The 17,152-nt window shown below is 44.0% G+C and overlaps 1 protein-coding gene across 3 annotated transcripts in view; it reads right to left on the bottom strand.

Annotated features, from left to right (window-relative positions):
* Positions 1-1,265: 1,265 nt before the first annotated feature.
* Positions 1,266-17,152, bottom strand: part of LOC111978128 (synuclein) — an 18,214-nt gene continuing 2,327 nt past the window's right edge. Inside the window, exons 2-6 of one of the 3 annotated variants that reach the window (XM_024007963.3) lie at positions 6,947-6,988; positions 6,670-6,797; positions 6,241-6,279; positions 4,018-4,056; positions 1,266-2,947 (exon numbers count right to left, since the gene is read on the bottom strand). In XM_024007963.3, the coding sequence (XP_023863731.1) occupies positions 4,018-4,056; positions 6,241-6,279; positions 6,670-6,797; positions 6,947-6,988 (248 nt within the window). In that variant the 3' untranslated portion in view covers positions 1,266-2,947. Of the gene's footprint in view, positions 2,948-4,017; positions 4,057-6,216; positions 6,280-6,669; positions 6,798-6,946; positions 6,989-17,152 lie in introns of all 3 variants that reach the window. The other 2 variants (XM_024007962.3, XM_024007964.3) reach the window with 2 other exon arrangements.

Genomic DNA, 17,152 nt, shown 5'->3' on the forward strand with positions numbered 1-17,152 from the left:
TGAAGGACGGGGTAACATCAGTTATTTCTAGGAATGTCTCCATAGCAACTTGATTCAGGATCGGGTTTTGCAACAAACCTGCAAAGTACATAAATGACCAAATTGCCTCATGGGTGGAATGTTATTAATATGTTTAACAGTTTCATAAAAATCCGTTTTTTTTCTATGTCAAACGGTTTTGTTATATTTCTGTCTTCTGTGATGTCCTGTGTGGCTCAGTTGGTAGAGCATGGCACTTGCAAGGCCAGGGTTGTGGGTTTGATCATTCCCACAGAAGACCATTAAACATGAAAACGTATCCATTCACTACTATAAGTTCCTCTAGATAAGAGCTTCTGCTAAATATACATTTCAACTCTATTTCTGACATGGTACAGGTGTCGTCTTTTTTTAAGCCCAGAACCATGTGTGTGAAGTGTATACTTTTGTTTCAAAGTAGATTTGTTTAAGACCACCAAGAAACACTCTGTGTGACCCTGATTTAGCCCACTGCAGCCAACATTTTCTACAATCTCTGGCTGTGAGTGCTACACATACTGTATGAATGTGAGTGCCTCGTGTGTGTGTGTGTGTGTGTGTGTGTGTGTGTGTGTGTGTGTGTGTGTGTGTGTGTGTGTGTGTGTGTGTGTGTGTGTGTGTGTGTGTGTGTGTGCGTTCGAGGTATGTGTTCATGCTTTGAGTGGTGAGTGTGTATTTGCTTCTTCGGCTATCCCTGGGGAATCACTCTCGGATGCAAATGGAAGTGCAGGGCATGTGACTTAAATAAGTAATTGCTCTGTTGTTGTTTTCAACTAGAGCCAAGCGGACTACTCTGCTTTTCACAAATCAACACCAGGTGGCAGTTGGGAGTCTGTGACGACGTTCTGTCTATTACTGCCGCTGCTCTGCTGTTCGTCTCTCTGCGGGTCATCAGTACACCAGACAAAGAGTCAATAAAGAGCCCTGCTTCAATAGCATTGCAGAATGACCATACAGTTTCACAGCCCATTTCTTTCTAGAGGCATTAATTAGGCTCCACTGCACAGATAGTCTGGTRAGTATGGAAATAGAAAGGGAAAGAGAGAGAGAAAGATGGAGAGAGAGAACAAGAGAGAAGAGACAGAATAATAAAGGAGTAGCCAAGAATATCATGCATGAGAGAAAGTGTAAATAATTAAATGAGCATTCTTTTGGTGTGTTTGCCCCAATTTTGTATTGTGTCAGGCTTGAGAATAATTATTATCCCATAATGAAAGAGAATAAAACAAGACATCTACAAACAAGAATTTTGGATTTAAATAAAATTGTATTTATTTCAGTTCAGTTGTACTGTTTATAAAAGAAGCGGTCTGCTTTGATGCCAACATGTATCTTCGTATTTCTGGATGAACGTGTGCGTCAGTGTGTATTTAACCTCTAATTCTTGGATACATGTGTGTAATAGGTGAATTTTAATTTGTGTGAGGTTGTGTTTTTAGTACCAATGAATATGTGTCTGGGTCTATGTGTCTGGATGTTAGTAAGGCAACACGCAGTCTCGTTTGAGACGGCTTCAAAGGACAAACACTGTCACGGTTTAAAAGACCTGTGTAAGTCACCGAAAGCAGACAGACAGGGCAGGGTACATTGTTGAGTGACCGTAGGCGTCGCTTGAATGAAGGAATAGAGTGAAAGCGTGATGAGGGGGTGGAGAAATTCTATTCCTCGAAGACCAGATGTACAGGATGTCAAGGTATTTCACCTGTCGACTACTCGTATCCACTTCTGAGGTAGGCATACATACTGAATCAGGAAGTGGGGGCATTATACTATATCTTTAATCTGATCACTTACATACATATACTTTTTTATTGCCTTTCATTGCAACTAGTCAAACACAAGAAAAAGGCCGTTGCAAACTCCTAATGTAACCTTCCTCTCTTTGATTTCTCTATATAGCAGACCCAGGTTTGGGCGCAGAGACAGCAGGAAACACCACAGACAGGATCTGTTTATGAGATACAGAGTACCCTGTCTGTACTGCAGCCCCATTGCAGGTGCGAGACTGCCTGGGTCATGTGATGGGGGAGTAAAAAGACAATATGAGGGATGACGGAGCTGTTAATCCATAACTATACCTTCACTCTGACCCTGAACCCTGTTTGGCAACACTTTATTTGGATAGTCTGTAGAGTATCTACAGATGGACTGTCAGTAACATTTCAACTAACTATCTACTAATCTACTAACCCTAACCCTTATTCTAAACCTAACCCTAGCAGTAACCTTAGCAAGCGGTTGCTTATCAACAGATAGTTTGCTGATCGTATGACCATCCGGACTATCTAAATAAAGTGTCACCCCCTGTTCTGTCACAATGAGGATGCGGGGATGTCAGGCATTAAGACACAAGGGGTTAAATTAACTCACTTCAAACACATCTTCATCAACAAACCTGACCAACGCATACACTAACAAAAGTACATCTACTGTATAAGTACAGGTGTTACATTATCTGACGGAGTGCACACGACCAGTAAGTCTCACATTGCCAAACCTCTCGGAGAGGACTCAAAGTATTGTTCTGCGAAGTCTTTCTCAATGTCCTGGTGTGTACGCATGTGTGACCTGTATGTTTGTGTATGCGTGGTATCGTGTAGGAGGATCTGGAGTGGTGGGCAAAGGGAATAGGGTGGGGTGGGGATGGTCACAGTGGTAAGGTGGGTAACAGTCAGGGGTGAGGGACATGGACRTTAAAGGTATACGGGTGAGGGGTGTTGTGGATGGGGAGGATCTTTCAGAATGTTTAGTTTCCATCGAGTCACACAAAGAACGCATCAGAGGGGGCCACACCGGGGTTGGTAGTTCTCCCCCAGAAACAAGAGTTGGCAATGGGAGACGCAGGACGAGCAGCATCTAACACAGGATTTCTTCCAGAAGAGAGTACGAGGGAGGCTGCTGCAGATCACTGATGTCAGAACCAACACTCCTGAGATAAGGAGAGGGAAAGAGAGAAAGAAAGAAAGAAAAAGGAAGAAAGAAAGAAAGGGTAAATGTTGTGAATGAGAGGAGCAGAAGTCACGTATGTCTGCTGCAGATGGTAAACATCAGTACACTTTACGTTCCAATGAAGCGATTATAATGGATAAAGACTAGCCAGTGTGTCTGTTTAGGCAGAGTATTGGATTATCTGGCAGTTTTGGCTGCCGCCCTCATTTCRTGCCCCATTTTAGAAAGTGGATGAAATATAAATACAGCACATCAAAAGGTCTGCTTTCAGTTTATGGGAGCATATAGTTCCTGCTATAGGATATTAGTGAGTGATGCACAGGTGTAACAAATCCCCTAGCTCACATCTAACCCCATATCTGGAACTGTAGGGTCATCGTAACTGCTCGGGTCTTTGAGCTAAGGCTTCTTCCCACGGCCCCTTGAGTAAAACTAAACCTTTACACGTTAGTAGATCACTTCGGTTATTTGAACACTAAATCAATTGTCACAGCAATTTTAGAACCCCCTTAAAGTGGCAATCAGCAGTAGAAATAATATCAAAGCGAGCTCCCCACCCCTGTTTCGGTAAAAAAGCTGAGGGATGGGGCTGGAGAAATATAACCACTCTCAAATTCATAGGCAGAGCGATGTATACAAGGACTGACCATCCATGATATCAAAATGATAGTTTTAACCATGTTTTGAGACTATACGGTGTTTGTTTACATGTTACTCGTGTACAAACGTTGGAGTAAAACAAGCTTATATCTTGAGTTCCGATGGGGTACGACAGTTGAACTAAGCTCGTGATGCGTTTATAAGTTATGTTCTTCAAGAATCAATGGGCACATATGATTCACTTATAAGTCCAAAAATGGATGTAGCAACCGCTGATTGCCCCTTTTAAGCAGTTCAAATGAGCATATGGCTATTCCCGAGAGGAGATGGATGTTATACCACCTAGCGCCTGGTCATACATGAACACATGCACATAGATATACTTCACCACGCAACGCACACACAGAACCCACCCCTGTACACACCTATTGTACAAACAAACACACTCACCTACTGTCCTGCCTGCTCAGCTCCCTGAGAGAAGTCACTCTGTGGGTGGTACAAACAGAGAATGGGGATCAGCATGTGAATGAATAGATACCGCCTCCACTCCTATTGCTGCTGCAGCCGCCTGTTGCTGCTACAGAGGAGGATGGCGACGACAACTTCCTCTGATGCAATATCGAGCTGAGCATGTGAGTAATGTGATTTGGAGGAGGGTTAAGCTGGAAAGAAATACAGACGTCCCATCCGTGTATTTAAACGGTTAATAGACATGCACGGGCATCTCTTTAGTAGGGGTATTAAGGCTTCAATGGGAGAACATGCATCATATTACGGGCTCAGGCACTTAGGAAAATAGATACGTCCTAGACAGTTTCCTTGCGAGTTTATTCATGCCCAACAATTACCATTGCAATCATCTCTACTAGGATATCAATTATAATTATGACTCCCGGCATGGCATTATGGTAATAGATTGGTGAATGGTCTGAAGTTTGATTATCAAGTTTGATTCTGATTATTCATGGCAGTGGCAATATTGCCTGATCTGGTTGTAGAAATGTTAATATAATTAAAGTTATTGCTGTGGGAATAATTATGACCTCAATCCACCAATATTACAATGATTATAATTCATGTGGGCAATTCTAGCAGGAACGGACTTTAATCATGTCCTAACCACATAATATAACTGAGACTGAGATTGTGAAAATGAGAGTGATTGTAGCATGTCATCGGGTATGGCTATGGTTGTTATACTTGACCTTGCCTCTACTGTACTCTCTCCCACAAAAAGGCTTTTAAGTGCCTTTGAAAATGGCACATGATAGAGCTGCGAGAGCGAGACGGAGAGATAGGAGATTGAAAAAGGGAGGGGGTTGAATGTATGCTGTGGAGAGGAGCGATGGAGAGATGGTTTGAGCTGTGGATGTAATTACACATGGATCTTCTTGATTTACATTATAGAGAGCCTGAAAGAAGAAAGGACACACACACACACACACACACACACACACACACACACACACACACACACAGCAGCAACCTGGTCTCAGGGCATTCATATTATTCTGTACGTAAATCGGAGACACTCCATTTAGTATGATATATTACGTTTCATATGGTAAGTATTCATTTGTGGACGTACATCACCCATAACGCATAATATTTTACGAATTACAATTCGTATTACATGTTACGAATTTGCTCAATTTAAAATATGTTACGAATTTGCAAAACATATGATACAGTATGTTTCGAATTCTAGCTAGGTGGTTTACATTAGATAGGCTAGGGGTTAGGGTTAAGGTTAGGAGTTAGGTTAAAGGGTTAAGGTTAGGGTTAGGGGAAGGGTTAGCTTAAAGGGTTAAGGTTAGGGTTAGGGGAAGGGTTAGCTAAAAGGGTTAAGGTTAGGGTTAGGGGAAGGGTTAGCTAAAAGGGTTAAGGTTAGGGTTAGGGGAAGGGTTAGCTAAAAGGGTTAAGGTTAAGGTTAGGGAAAGGTTGGCTAACATGCTAAGTAGTTGCAAAGTAGCAAAACATGTGTAAGTAAGCAATAAAATGCAAAGTTGTCAATGATGAGATTTGAACTCTCAACCTTTGGGTTGCTAGACGTTCACATTATACGCCCATCCATCGACCCCGACCAACCATCCTACTTTTGTTTTTGCCTTAAGTAACCATCTGTTAACATACCTAACGTAACATATCATACTAATTTGAGTGTCCCGGATTGACATGTACTATGTTACGTCTAGTCTATGAGACCAGGCTGCGCACACACATGCACAAATGCACACATGCACCCACACACGCATACCCACGCACTCAGACATACATAAACGTACACATACATGCCTGCATGTTCACCCACAAACACAGAATATAGATTTAGAGTGGAACTAGTAATTTTGCACYCGAGTGGTGCAGCGGTCTAAGGCACTGCACCTCAGTGCTAGAGGCGTCACTACAGACCCTGTTCGATCCCGGGTTGTATCACAACCGGCCGTGATGGGAGTCCCATAGGGCGCGCACAATTGGCCCAGGGTCGTCCGGGTTAGGGGAGTTTGGCTGGATAGGCCATCATTGTAAAATAAGAATTTGTTCTTAACTGACTTTTACCTAGTGAAATAAAATCTGCATATCTAAGCATGCATCATGCCGTGCATTCATTCATTCATTCATTCTACTAAACTATCCACCACACACCCCTTCAGAACCAGAACCAGCCACCTCAGGCTTAGCGTCCAGAGCTACAGCTTCTCCCTGTTCCTGCCAGACACAACAGTTATGGGTGGAAGGAGAAGAAATGATACAAGTTACCAACAATACGCACAGACAGACATACACAAACATAAAAGACACAAGTAAGCGTTGATCATTTTCCTCTGCATTCCTTATAACAGAGACACTAAAATCAGAGATATGCACAAAAAACATTAATACGACAAGTCAACTTGGAAAAATTTGTTTTTGAGACCAGGATAAGACTGTTGAAGGATGGACCTGTTGAAGTCTCTTCTCCTGGAATCGCAAGGCTGATCTCAAGTCTGCTATAACTGTCTCTATTCCAACCACCTCCAACCGTCCAGCCCACAGTTCCCCTAGTGGAGAGGGGTTTGTCATCATCTTCACAATATGAAAAGACAGGATGTGACTCACCTGGTTCACCAATCCGGAGTTCACCGCTGCGTTCTCCATCCCTTCCACTGTTTGCTGAGACAGCTCGTTGGCCCCGGCGACCGTTGCGTCCCCGACAATATTGGCTTGGTCAGTTGTTCTCTGGGCCACTGGGGAAAGGGGGACAGGGGGTTGTCTAACTCTGTCCTTGGAGAACCAATGTTTCACCTCAGAATTTGGTTTGTGAAAAAAGTCTGATCCTTGTGTGTACTTGTGAAATGTAGCGCAGGATATTTTCTGCGGGTAGTGTTGCGCTTACCTGTGTTCACACCTGCTACCATTCCGTCCTTTGTCTTGTTCCCTGGGAAAGAGAGAAACAGATGCTAGATGATTTATGTTTAAACAGCGTTTCTCAAACTCCAAGCGCTTTAAACTCGGACAAAACAGAGTTGCTAGTACTATAGGTCMGAAGAAACAAAGAGATCTGCTTTTGGATCTGACAATTCATCTTGATGGTCGTCTCAAATAAAACTGTGAAGAACCTCGGCGTTACTCTGGACCCTGATCTCTCTTTTGACGAACATATCAAAAACATTTAAAGGACAGCTTTTTTTCCATCTTCGTAACTTTGCAAAAAATCGGATACTTTTTGTCCAAAAATGACGCAGAAAAACTCATCCATGCTTTTGTCACTTCTAGATTAGACTACTGCAATGCTCTACTCTCCGGCAACCCGGATAAAGCACTAAACACAGCTGCTAGAATCCTGACTAGAACCAAAACATTTCATCATATTACTCCATTGCTAGCCTCCCTACATTAGCTTCCTGTTAGGCTAGGGCTGATTTCAATGTTTTACTGCTGTGCTACAAAGCATTACATGGGCTTGCTCCTCCCTATCTCTCCGATTTGGTCCTGCCTTACATACCTACATGTACGCTACGGTCAGAAGACGCAGGCCTCCTTACTGCCCCTAGCATTTCTAAGCAAACACCTGGAGGCAGGGCTTTCTCCTATAGAGCTCCATTTTTATGGTCTCGACCATTAAGTCATTACTGAAGACTCATATTTTCAGTAGGTCCTATGATTGAGTGTAGTCTGGCCCAGGGGTGCGAATGTGAACGGCAAGGCACTAGAGCAACGAACCACCCTTGCTGTCTCTGCCTGGCCGGCTCCCCTCTCTCCACTGGGATTCTCTGCCCCTGACCCTATTACGGGGGCTGAGTCACTGGCTTACTCTTCCGTACCGTCCCTCAGAGGGGTGCGTCACTTGGGTGGGTGAGTCACAGACATGATTTTCCTGTCCGGTTTTGCACCTCCTCGGGCTCGTGCGGTGGAGGAGATCTTCGTGGGCTATACTCAGCCTCGTCTTAGGGTAGTAAGTTGGTGATCTGTTGATATCCCGCTAGTGGTGTGGGGGCTGTGCTTTGGCAAAGTGGGTGGGGTTATATCCTGCCTGGTTGGCCCTGTCCGGGGGTATCGTCGGATGGGGCCACAGTGTCCCCCAACCCACCCCTGTCTCAGTCTCCAATATCTATGCTGCAATAGTCTATATGCCGGGGGGCTAGGGTCATTCTGTTATATCTGGTGTTCTCCTGTCTTATCTGGTGTCCTGTGTGAATTTACGTATGCTCCATCTAATTCTCTCTCTCTCCCTCTCTCCCTCTCCTGGAGGACCTGAGCCATAGGATCATGTCTCAGGACTACCTGGCCTGATGACTCCTGGCTGTACCCAGTTCAACTGGTCGTGCTGCTGCTCCTGTTTCAACTGCTCTGCCTGTGGCTAGGGAACCCTGCCATGTTCACCGGACATTCTACTTTCGACTCTCTCTCTTTCTACCGCACCTGCTGTCTCGACCTCTGAATGCTCGGCTATGAAAAGCCAACTGACATTTACTCCTAAGGTACTGACCTGTTGCACCCTCTACAACCACGGATTATTATTTGACCCTGCTGTTCATCTATAAACGTTTGAACATCTAGAAAAACACTCTGGCCTTAAATGGCCATGTACTCTTATAATCTCCACCCGGCACAGCCAGAAGAGAACTGGCCACCCATCAGAGCCTGGTTCTAGATTGATTAACAATGGATGGSGGCACTTAGCTTCCAAATCAAAAGGCAAATTGGAATAACGCCAGGATCAACATCTCCAGGCTTCCCTAACACTTCAATACTTGATGAATTAGGCACAGAGAATCAGTCTCCCTCTCTAATGGTTATTACATATGGCCAGATCCTTGTTGTCTGTTCTAAGAGCAATGGGTTCTGCTCAGCTGGTCCAGTATTGTCTGTTCTCTCCCAGGCTCTGTCACAGTGCTCTGCTCTGTCTCTCTGGGCCCTCTGGAGCTCAGCCCATTTCTGGCTCACAAAGACTCCTTGAGGAGAGAAAAGGTCAGTCATTCCTTCAGCCATAGAGCTCTGTATGGGTTGATGCCTGCTGGCCGGCCAAACCCACTCAACCTCCTCAATACAACTGGCATGGAGCATTGGAGTGGATCTCTCTCTCTCTCTCTCTCTCTCTCTCTCTCTCTCTCTCTCTCTCTCTCTCTCTCTCTCTCTCTCTCTCTCTCCCTTCTCTCTTCTCTCCTCTCTCTCTCTCTCTCTCTCTCTCTCTCTCTCTCTCTCTCTCTTCTCTCTCTCTCTCTCTCCCTCTCTCTCTCTCTCTCTCTCTCTCTCTCTCTCTCTCTCTCTCTCTCTCCCTCTCTCTCCCTCTCTCCTCTCTCTCTCTCCCTCCCTCTCTCTCTCTCTCTCGCATCTCTACTCTCTCTCTCTTTCTACCTTTCTCATGCAAATCACCAGCACAACAAGCCGTTGCTCTGTTCTCCCTGCTGACCCTTTGAACTGGGAGTTTTTGAAAATCCCTCCCCAGTCCCCACACACAAACACATTGCTCAAGTCAAGCGTGTCATTGTTGTTTAACTCCCTACACGACAATGGGCTAATTTAGTACTAGGGACATGGAAATTGCCATGAGCTAAAGTCCAACTGTCCAATGTAGAAAACAGGAAAAAACACAGACACAGACACAGGAGCCAGGCTATTGTATTGTTAATGCTGTAAAATCAATAGAGAGGATGGTAATATCACCAGGCAACCATCAATGTTGTAACTTGATGTCAGTTTTCGTGAGGAATCTAACATGACTTCATATCAGCAGAGGGACATCGTGACTGTGGCTACAGTTACCTCCCCTGCACCTGAGATGGTAAATACTGTTACTATAATACATGACTACACACCCACAAAACATCCTGTTCGAGTGTTTATATTCAAAGATAACAAACTGAAACACAGGACCTCATTGTCTCATCAGAATGTCATAGCATCTTTGATTTTGTGTGTAGTAATCTCGGCACCCAGAACCAAATCTCACATGCGTGCTGGCCAGCTAATTGTTTCATCTGCCATCTCCCTCTCTCTCCATCCAGTCTCTCTCTCTCTCTCGCTCTGTCTCTTCTCACTGCTTCTGATTCATCTACACACATGTTAATCCTTCTATGGTGAGATGGTGCTTATTCTGTAACCATAAGAAGAAAGAGGGAGTGGGAAGGCAGCGGACGAATGAGGAGGATGAATAAGAAATATTACATTTTAACATTGTTTATCAATTGAAAGACACACACTGTACAGCTCAGTTATCGTTTGATGAACAAAATAACACTGTGGCTAAATGAATGGAGAGCAGTACAATCCAGACATAATGGGATCATTACCTACCATTGTGTGTGTGTGCGCATGTTTGTGTGTGTGTGTGTGTGTAGACATACGTACGTAACTGTGTGTGTGTGTGTACATGCGTACGTGCAACTGTGTTTGTGTGTGATGGTGGTAGTGGTGGTAGTATGTTCACGTCTCAGCTGTGATGTGAGGGGACACTCTGGCACACTGTGACCTCTCGTCTGTGATTGTGGGAGACAGCCTGTGGGAGACAGCCTGTGCCCTCCCTCCCTCCCTCCCTCCCTCCCTCCCTCCCTCCTCTCAGCTCTGCATACTCCCTGTCCTGTAGCACTGGGCCTCGTGACTGTCTGCCACCCACCCAGCAGCAGCTGAGCATCACACACACACACACACACACCAATATATAGATACATGCCTGCACACGCACACGCACACACGCACACACTTAGACCTTGTTTATTGAAAACTGTTTATAACTATATTTCACACACACACACACACACACACACACACACTCATATAAACAACACAGAATGCACCTGCTCAAAGCCTAGTGTGTTATAATACGTCCACACCACAGGAGGCTGCTACCATTCCACTGATTCCGCTCCAGCCATTAGCACCAGCCTCCCGTGGACCACACAGTAGTGAATTCACACTAGATCGCCTCACACGATAGTACACTGCGTACAGACATCAGTCAATCCCGCACTCACTGAATAAAGTGCTCACACTCAAACAGATGAACGTAGTCAACGAACGCAGGCACGGGCAGACATGGACACACACACACACACACACACACACAGGATAAGGGCTCACTGAGAGGCTGTGCAGATAAACAGAGGCAGCAGATCAGGGTTAGGGGGGATTCGTGACAATTCCCCTCCTTTTAAAAAAAACATAATCCATTCTCTCTTACACACTGTAGATGACTCACACTGTGATGTGTGTGATGGAGGCCTGGTGGGGCTTGGCTGTGTGTAAAAGCCTCAGTATACTCGGCACGCTCAACTGTTCCAACAGCACTGTCTCAGAGCACTCAGTTGTTTGATCATAGGCAGATCTGATTGTCACTCACTGAAAGTCCTGTGATGCATATATGTATGTGGATAGGCATAGGGGTGCACACTGTGACAGGAATGGGGGGCGGGTTAGTACGCTGCACCCTTCTYTCTCAGAAGAAGGGGAAAGAACAACGAAGATAAAAAATGAAGGAGAATAGACCAACATTTAGCTTGGTCATGCTGATGAGATATCTGGCTGTGCAGTGGAGGTTCAATTATCTCTTTACAGTGCTGTGAAGATCAATACACCAATGAAATGTGATGGGCCCTGCCCTCTGTGGCTGAATGGCTCCACTAGGTCGTTCAGCAGAACGGGGTGGATGACAGACCGCCTCCGTGTGGTGGGGATGATTTATGATGATGGATGAAGATGGATACAGCCTCCTCTGTGTCTGCTTATTGACATCCAATGAATGATAATCCCACGAACTGGATTCTGAGTGCACCACCCACTCATTCATAATCTCGTTCCCTCATCTCTCTTTCTCTGCCTCTCTCTCTCTTTTTCTTTTTTCTTCCCTTCCTCTTCTCCCCCCCGTCCACCCTCCCTCACCAGGAATGAAACCAGGAATCGCATCACTCTCAAAGGTTTCATTTATTCATTAATTGATCCTTTCCCTCTTGTTCTCCTTCGTTCTCTACCATTTCCTCTCCGCCCCTCTTCTCCAGGTTGTTAGTGCTGTAATCTGGTACCCAGACACTTCCGCCCAAATGTGTGAAGAGTCTGGTGGACCAACTCGTCAAACTTGGCCTTCGTTAGCCAGGGTTCTCCAACTGGCGACACTCGAGCCAAATTTGGCCAGTGGGTGGTTTCAGTTGGCCCCACAAGTTTTATTTTTTATTTTCAAAATTTCATTGTTGGACATAAAATGTAAAAACATCAGGAAATGAAGTGATTTTAATTCAAGAAATCTCTTCAAGTATTCCCACGCATAATAGGGAGACGTGATCGTATACGAATGTAAGAAAGGTTTGAAATGATTATGTATTAGTCAAATATTATACATGTTTGGGCTTCTTGAGGTCAATTTGCAGTCTACAAATGATTTGTAATTATGTTCTGGACACCCAAATGATGACAAATACAATATATATACAAAAGCATGTGGACACCCCTTCAAATTAGTGGATTCAGCTATTTCAGCCACACCCGTTGCTGACAGGTGTATAAAATTGAGCACAACGCCATGCAATCTCCATAGACAAACATTGGCAGTAGAATGGCCCGTACTGAAGAGCTCAGTGACTTTCAACGTGGCACAGGACGCCACCTTTCCAACAAGTCAGTTCATCAAATTTCTGCCCTGCTAGAGCTGCCCCGGTGAACTGTAATTGCTGTTATTGTGATGTGGAAACGTCTAGGAGCAACAACGGATCAGCAGCGAAGTGGTAGGCCACACAAATTCACAGAACAGGACTGCCGAGTGCTGAAGCGTGTAGCGTGTAAAAATTGTTGCAACACTCACTACCGAGTTCCAAACTGCCTCTGGAAGCAACGTCAGCACAAGAACTGTTTGTCGGGAGCTTCGTGAAATGGGTTTCCATGGCCGAGCAGCCGAACAAGAGGCCCTAAGATCACCATGCGCAATGTCAAGCGTCGGCTGGAGTGGTGTAAAGCTCRCCACTATTGGACTCTGGAGCAGTGTATATGCGTTCTCTAGAGTGATCTGGCAGTCAGACGGACTAATCTGAGTTTGGCGGATGCCAGGAGAATGCTACCTGCCCCAATGCACTGTGCCAACTCTAAAGTTTGGTGGAGGAGGATTAATGATCTTGGGCTGTTTTTCATGGTTCGGTATAGGCCCTTTAGTTCCTGAGAAGGAAAATCTTAACGCTACAGCATACAATGACATTCTAGATGATGCTGTGCTTCCAACTTTGTGGCAACAGTTTGTGGAAGGCCTTTCCTGTTTTAAGCATGACAGTGCCCCCGTGCACAAAGCAAGGTCGATACAGAAATGGTTTGTCGAGGTCGGTGTGGAAAAACTTGACGGTYCTGCACAGAGCCCTGACCTCAACCCCATCGAACACCTTTGGTAAGAATTGGAATGCGACTGTGAGCCAGGCCTAATTGCCCAACATCAGTGCCTGACCTCACTAATGCTCTTGAGGTTGAATGGATGGAAGTCCCCGCAGCAATGTTCCAACATCTAGTTGAAAGCCTTCTCAGAAGAGGGGGCTGTTATAGCAACAATGGAGGAACCAACTCCATATTAATGCCCATGATTTTGGAATGAGATTTTTGACGAGCAGGTGTCCACATTATTTTGGTCATGTAGATTACTTTTCTCAATAGGTCACGCCCATAGAATTCTATGGTCACTCCCACTAAGGCCAACTTTGAATTGTTGATATCCCAAGCTTAAATGTGCTGTGCCCAAAGGTTATTGGTGCTGTAACAGGGTCACAGGTCATTAAAGTGGTGAAAGACAATGACAGAGCAGGGTTATGTCTCAGTTTTCTGTATGAATCAGTGTTCTAATGTCTCAGGGTTCTGTATGAATCAGTGTTCTAATGTGTCAGTGTTCTGTATGAATCAGTGTTCTAATGTGTCAGTGTTCTGTATGACATCAGTGTTCTAATGTCTCAGTGTTTCTGTATGAATCAGTGTTCTAATTGGTCAGTGTTCTGTATGAATCAGTGTTCTAATGTTCAGTGTTTCTGTATGAATTCAGTGTTTCTAAATGTCAGTGTTCTGTATGAATCAGTGTTCTAATGTCTCAGTGTTCTGTTATGAATCAATGTTCTAATGTTGTGAGTGTTCTGTATGAATCAGTGTTCTAATGTGTCAGTGTTTTGTATGAATCAGTGTTCTAATTGTCTCAGTGTTCTGTATGAATCAGTGTTCTCATGTTCAGTGTTCTGTATGAATAGTGTTCTAATGTCCCGTGTTCTGTTAAGAATAGCGTTCTAATGTCAGTGTTCTGTATGAATCATTGTTCTAATGTGTCAGTGTTCTGTAATGAATCAGTGTTCTAATGTCTTCAGTGTTCTGTATGAATCATGTTCTAATGTGCAGTGTTCTGTATGAATCATTGTTCTAATGTGTCAGTGTTTCTGTATGAATCAGTGTTCTAATGTCTCAGGGTTCTGTATGAATCAGTGTTTTCTAATGTGTCAGTGTTCTGTATGAATCAGTGTTCTAATGTCTCAGGGTTGTCGTATGAATCAGTGGTTCTACTGTAGTCAGTGTTCTGTATGAATCACTGTTCTAATGTGTCAAGTGTTCTGTATGAATAGTGTTCTAATGTGTCAGTGTTCTGTATGAATCAGTGTTCTAATGTGCGTAGTTCTGTATGAATCAGTGTTCTAATTGTGTCCAGTGTTCTGTATGAATCAGTGTTTCTAATGTCTCGGTTCTGTATGAATCAGTGTTCTAATGTGTCAGTTTTGTATGAATCGTGTCTAATGTTCTCAGGTTCTGTATGAATCAGTGTTCTAATGTGTCAGTGTTCTGTATGCAATCAGTGTTCTAATGTTCAGTTTGTATTGAAAATCAGTTTCTAATGTGTCCAGTGTTCTGTATGAATCAGTGTTCTACATAGTGTACCAGGTTCTGTATGAATGCAGTGTTCTAAATGTTCCAGTGTTCTCGTAAACATGTATCTAATGTCTCAGTGTATCTGTAATGAATCAGCGTTCTAAGATGGTCAGTGTTCTGTATGAATACACGTGTTCTATGTGTCAGAGTTCTGTATGAATCAAGTGTTCTAATGTCTCAGTGTCTGTATGAATAATGTTCTAATGTGTCAGTGTTCTGTATGAATCAGTGTTCTAATGTGTCAGTGTTCTGTATGAATCAGTGTTCTAATGCTCAGTGTTCTGTGAATAGTGTTCTAATGTGTCAGTGTTCTGTATGATCAGTGTTTAATGTCTCAGGGTTCGTATGAATCAGTGTTCTTAATGTCTCAGTGTTTTGTATGAATCAGTGTTTCTAATGTGTCAGTGTGTTCTGTATGAATCAGTGTTCTAATGTGTCAGTTTTGTATGAATCAGTGTTCTAATGTCTAGGGTTCTGTAGAATCAGTGTTCTAATGTGTCAGTGTTCTGTATGAATCAGTGTTTTCTAATGTCTCAGGTTTCTGTATGATCAGTGTTCTAATGTGTCAGTGGTTCTGTATGAATGCAGTGTTCTAATGTCTCAGGGTTCTGTATGAATCAGTGTTCTAATGTGTCAGTGTTCTGTATGAATCAGTGTTCTAATGTCTCAGGGTTCTGTATGAAATCAGTGTTCTAATGTGTCGTGTTCTGTATGAATCAGTGTTCTAATGTGTCAGTGTTCTGTATGAATCTAGTGTTTTATGTGTCAGTGTTCTGTATGAATCAGTGTTCTAATGTCTCAGGGTTCTGTATGAATCAGTGTTCTAATGTGTAGTGTTCTTATGAATCAGTGGTCTAATGTGTCAGTGTTTCTGTATGAATCAGTGTGTCCTCGTTCTTCGACTGTCAATAGGAGAATCCTTTAAAGAAACCCTTTTTTGGTTCCTGGTAGAACCATTTTGGTTCCAGGTAGAATCATTTTGAGTTCAATGAAGAACCCTTTCCGCAGACGGTTCTACAGGGAACCCGAAAGTGTTCAAGCGGGAACCAATCAAGTTTATCCTATGAGGACAGCCGAAGAACCCATTTGGAACCCTTTTTTCTAAGAATGTATGTGTCAGTGGTGCTCAGGGCTACAGAGCTGGGCTGTGCTATATTGTGCTGTGTTGGGATGGGCTGGGTTGACGGGGGGTCCGACAGTGGAGCTAGCTGCATTAGTCACTCGGAGAATCCGAGACGCCCATGTTAAATCTCACTGCTGCAGCGGGCTGACAGGCAGGTGGGTGGCACAGCAGAGATGATCTGATCTGAACTATACTCAGAGTCATAGACCCTCCCTTTCTCCCCAGCACCACTATACTGTACTATCACATACGCACTGATTGGGGGAAAAAATGTGAACACACACACACAGTACAATCACCTCCCAGTGCTCTACAATGGGATTTTCTCATCCATATCCCCCACTCACATTAAGTGGGTGTACTATGTGTGTGTGTGTGTGTGTGTGTGTGTGTGTTGTGTGTGTGTGTGTGTGTGTGTGTTGTTTGTGTGTGTTGTGTGTGTGTGTGTGTGTGTGTGTGTGTGTGTGTGTGTGTGTGTGTGTGTGTGTGTGTGTGTGTGGTGTGTGTGTGTGTGTGTGTAGAGGGACGGGTAGCTGTGTGCAAATCATTTATATGACCATCCATATTGTTTGTCAATGTTCTGTTGGTCATTACACTCTACATAATTGAATGGAATATCCTCAGACCACTCAACCAGACTTTTCCCTCTTTGAATAGAACATCTCTTGCCTGAGGCATATCAGTCTAAAAAAATCACAAACATCTTTCTCTCCCTTTCTGCCCTTTTTTCTGCTTTTCTCCATTGTCTTGCCTTCAGTCTTGCCATCATTCTCATTTTCTTGTTCACGTTCCCTTCCTTATCTGTGTCCATGTTTCCATCACCAGTAATATTTAGCTCATGCACTGTGCTGCCTGGTTGTCTGTCCATTTTATTCAAACCTTGCAGAACAATTAGTGCACTCACCCATCACTCACCCATCATTCATCCATCAAATACAAGCACACCAGGAGGGCTTCACAGGATCAAAATGTAAGCCAGAATTTCCCACATAAAAACATGTGATGTACTATTTTCAGCTAACCCCTCCACCGCTGTCTATCCTCCACACACTTTCCCCATCATCACTCCTGTACTCACCCACATACATTACCCCTCCTTGGTTTTGGCAGCTG

This window comes from Salvelinus sp. IW2-2015, linkage group LG18 (assembly GCF_002910315.2).
Source record: "Salvelinus sp. IW2-2015 linkage group LG18, ASM291031v2, whole genome shotgun sequence".
NCBI lineage: Eukaryota > Metazoa > Chordata > Actinopteri > Salmoniformes > Salmonidae > Salvelinus > Salvelinus sp. IW2-2015.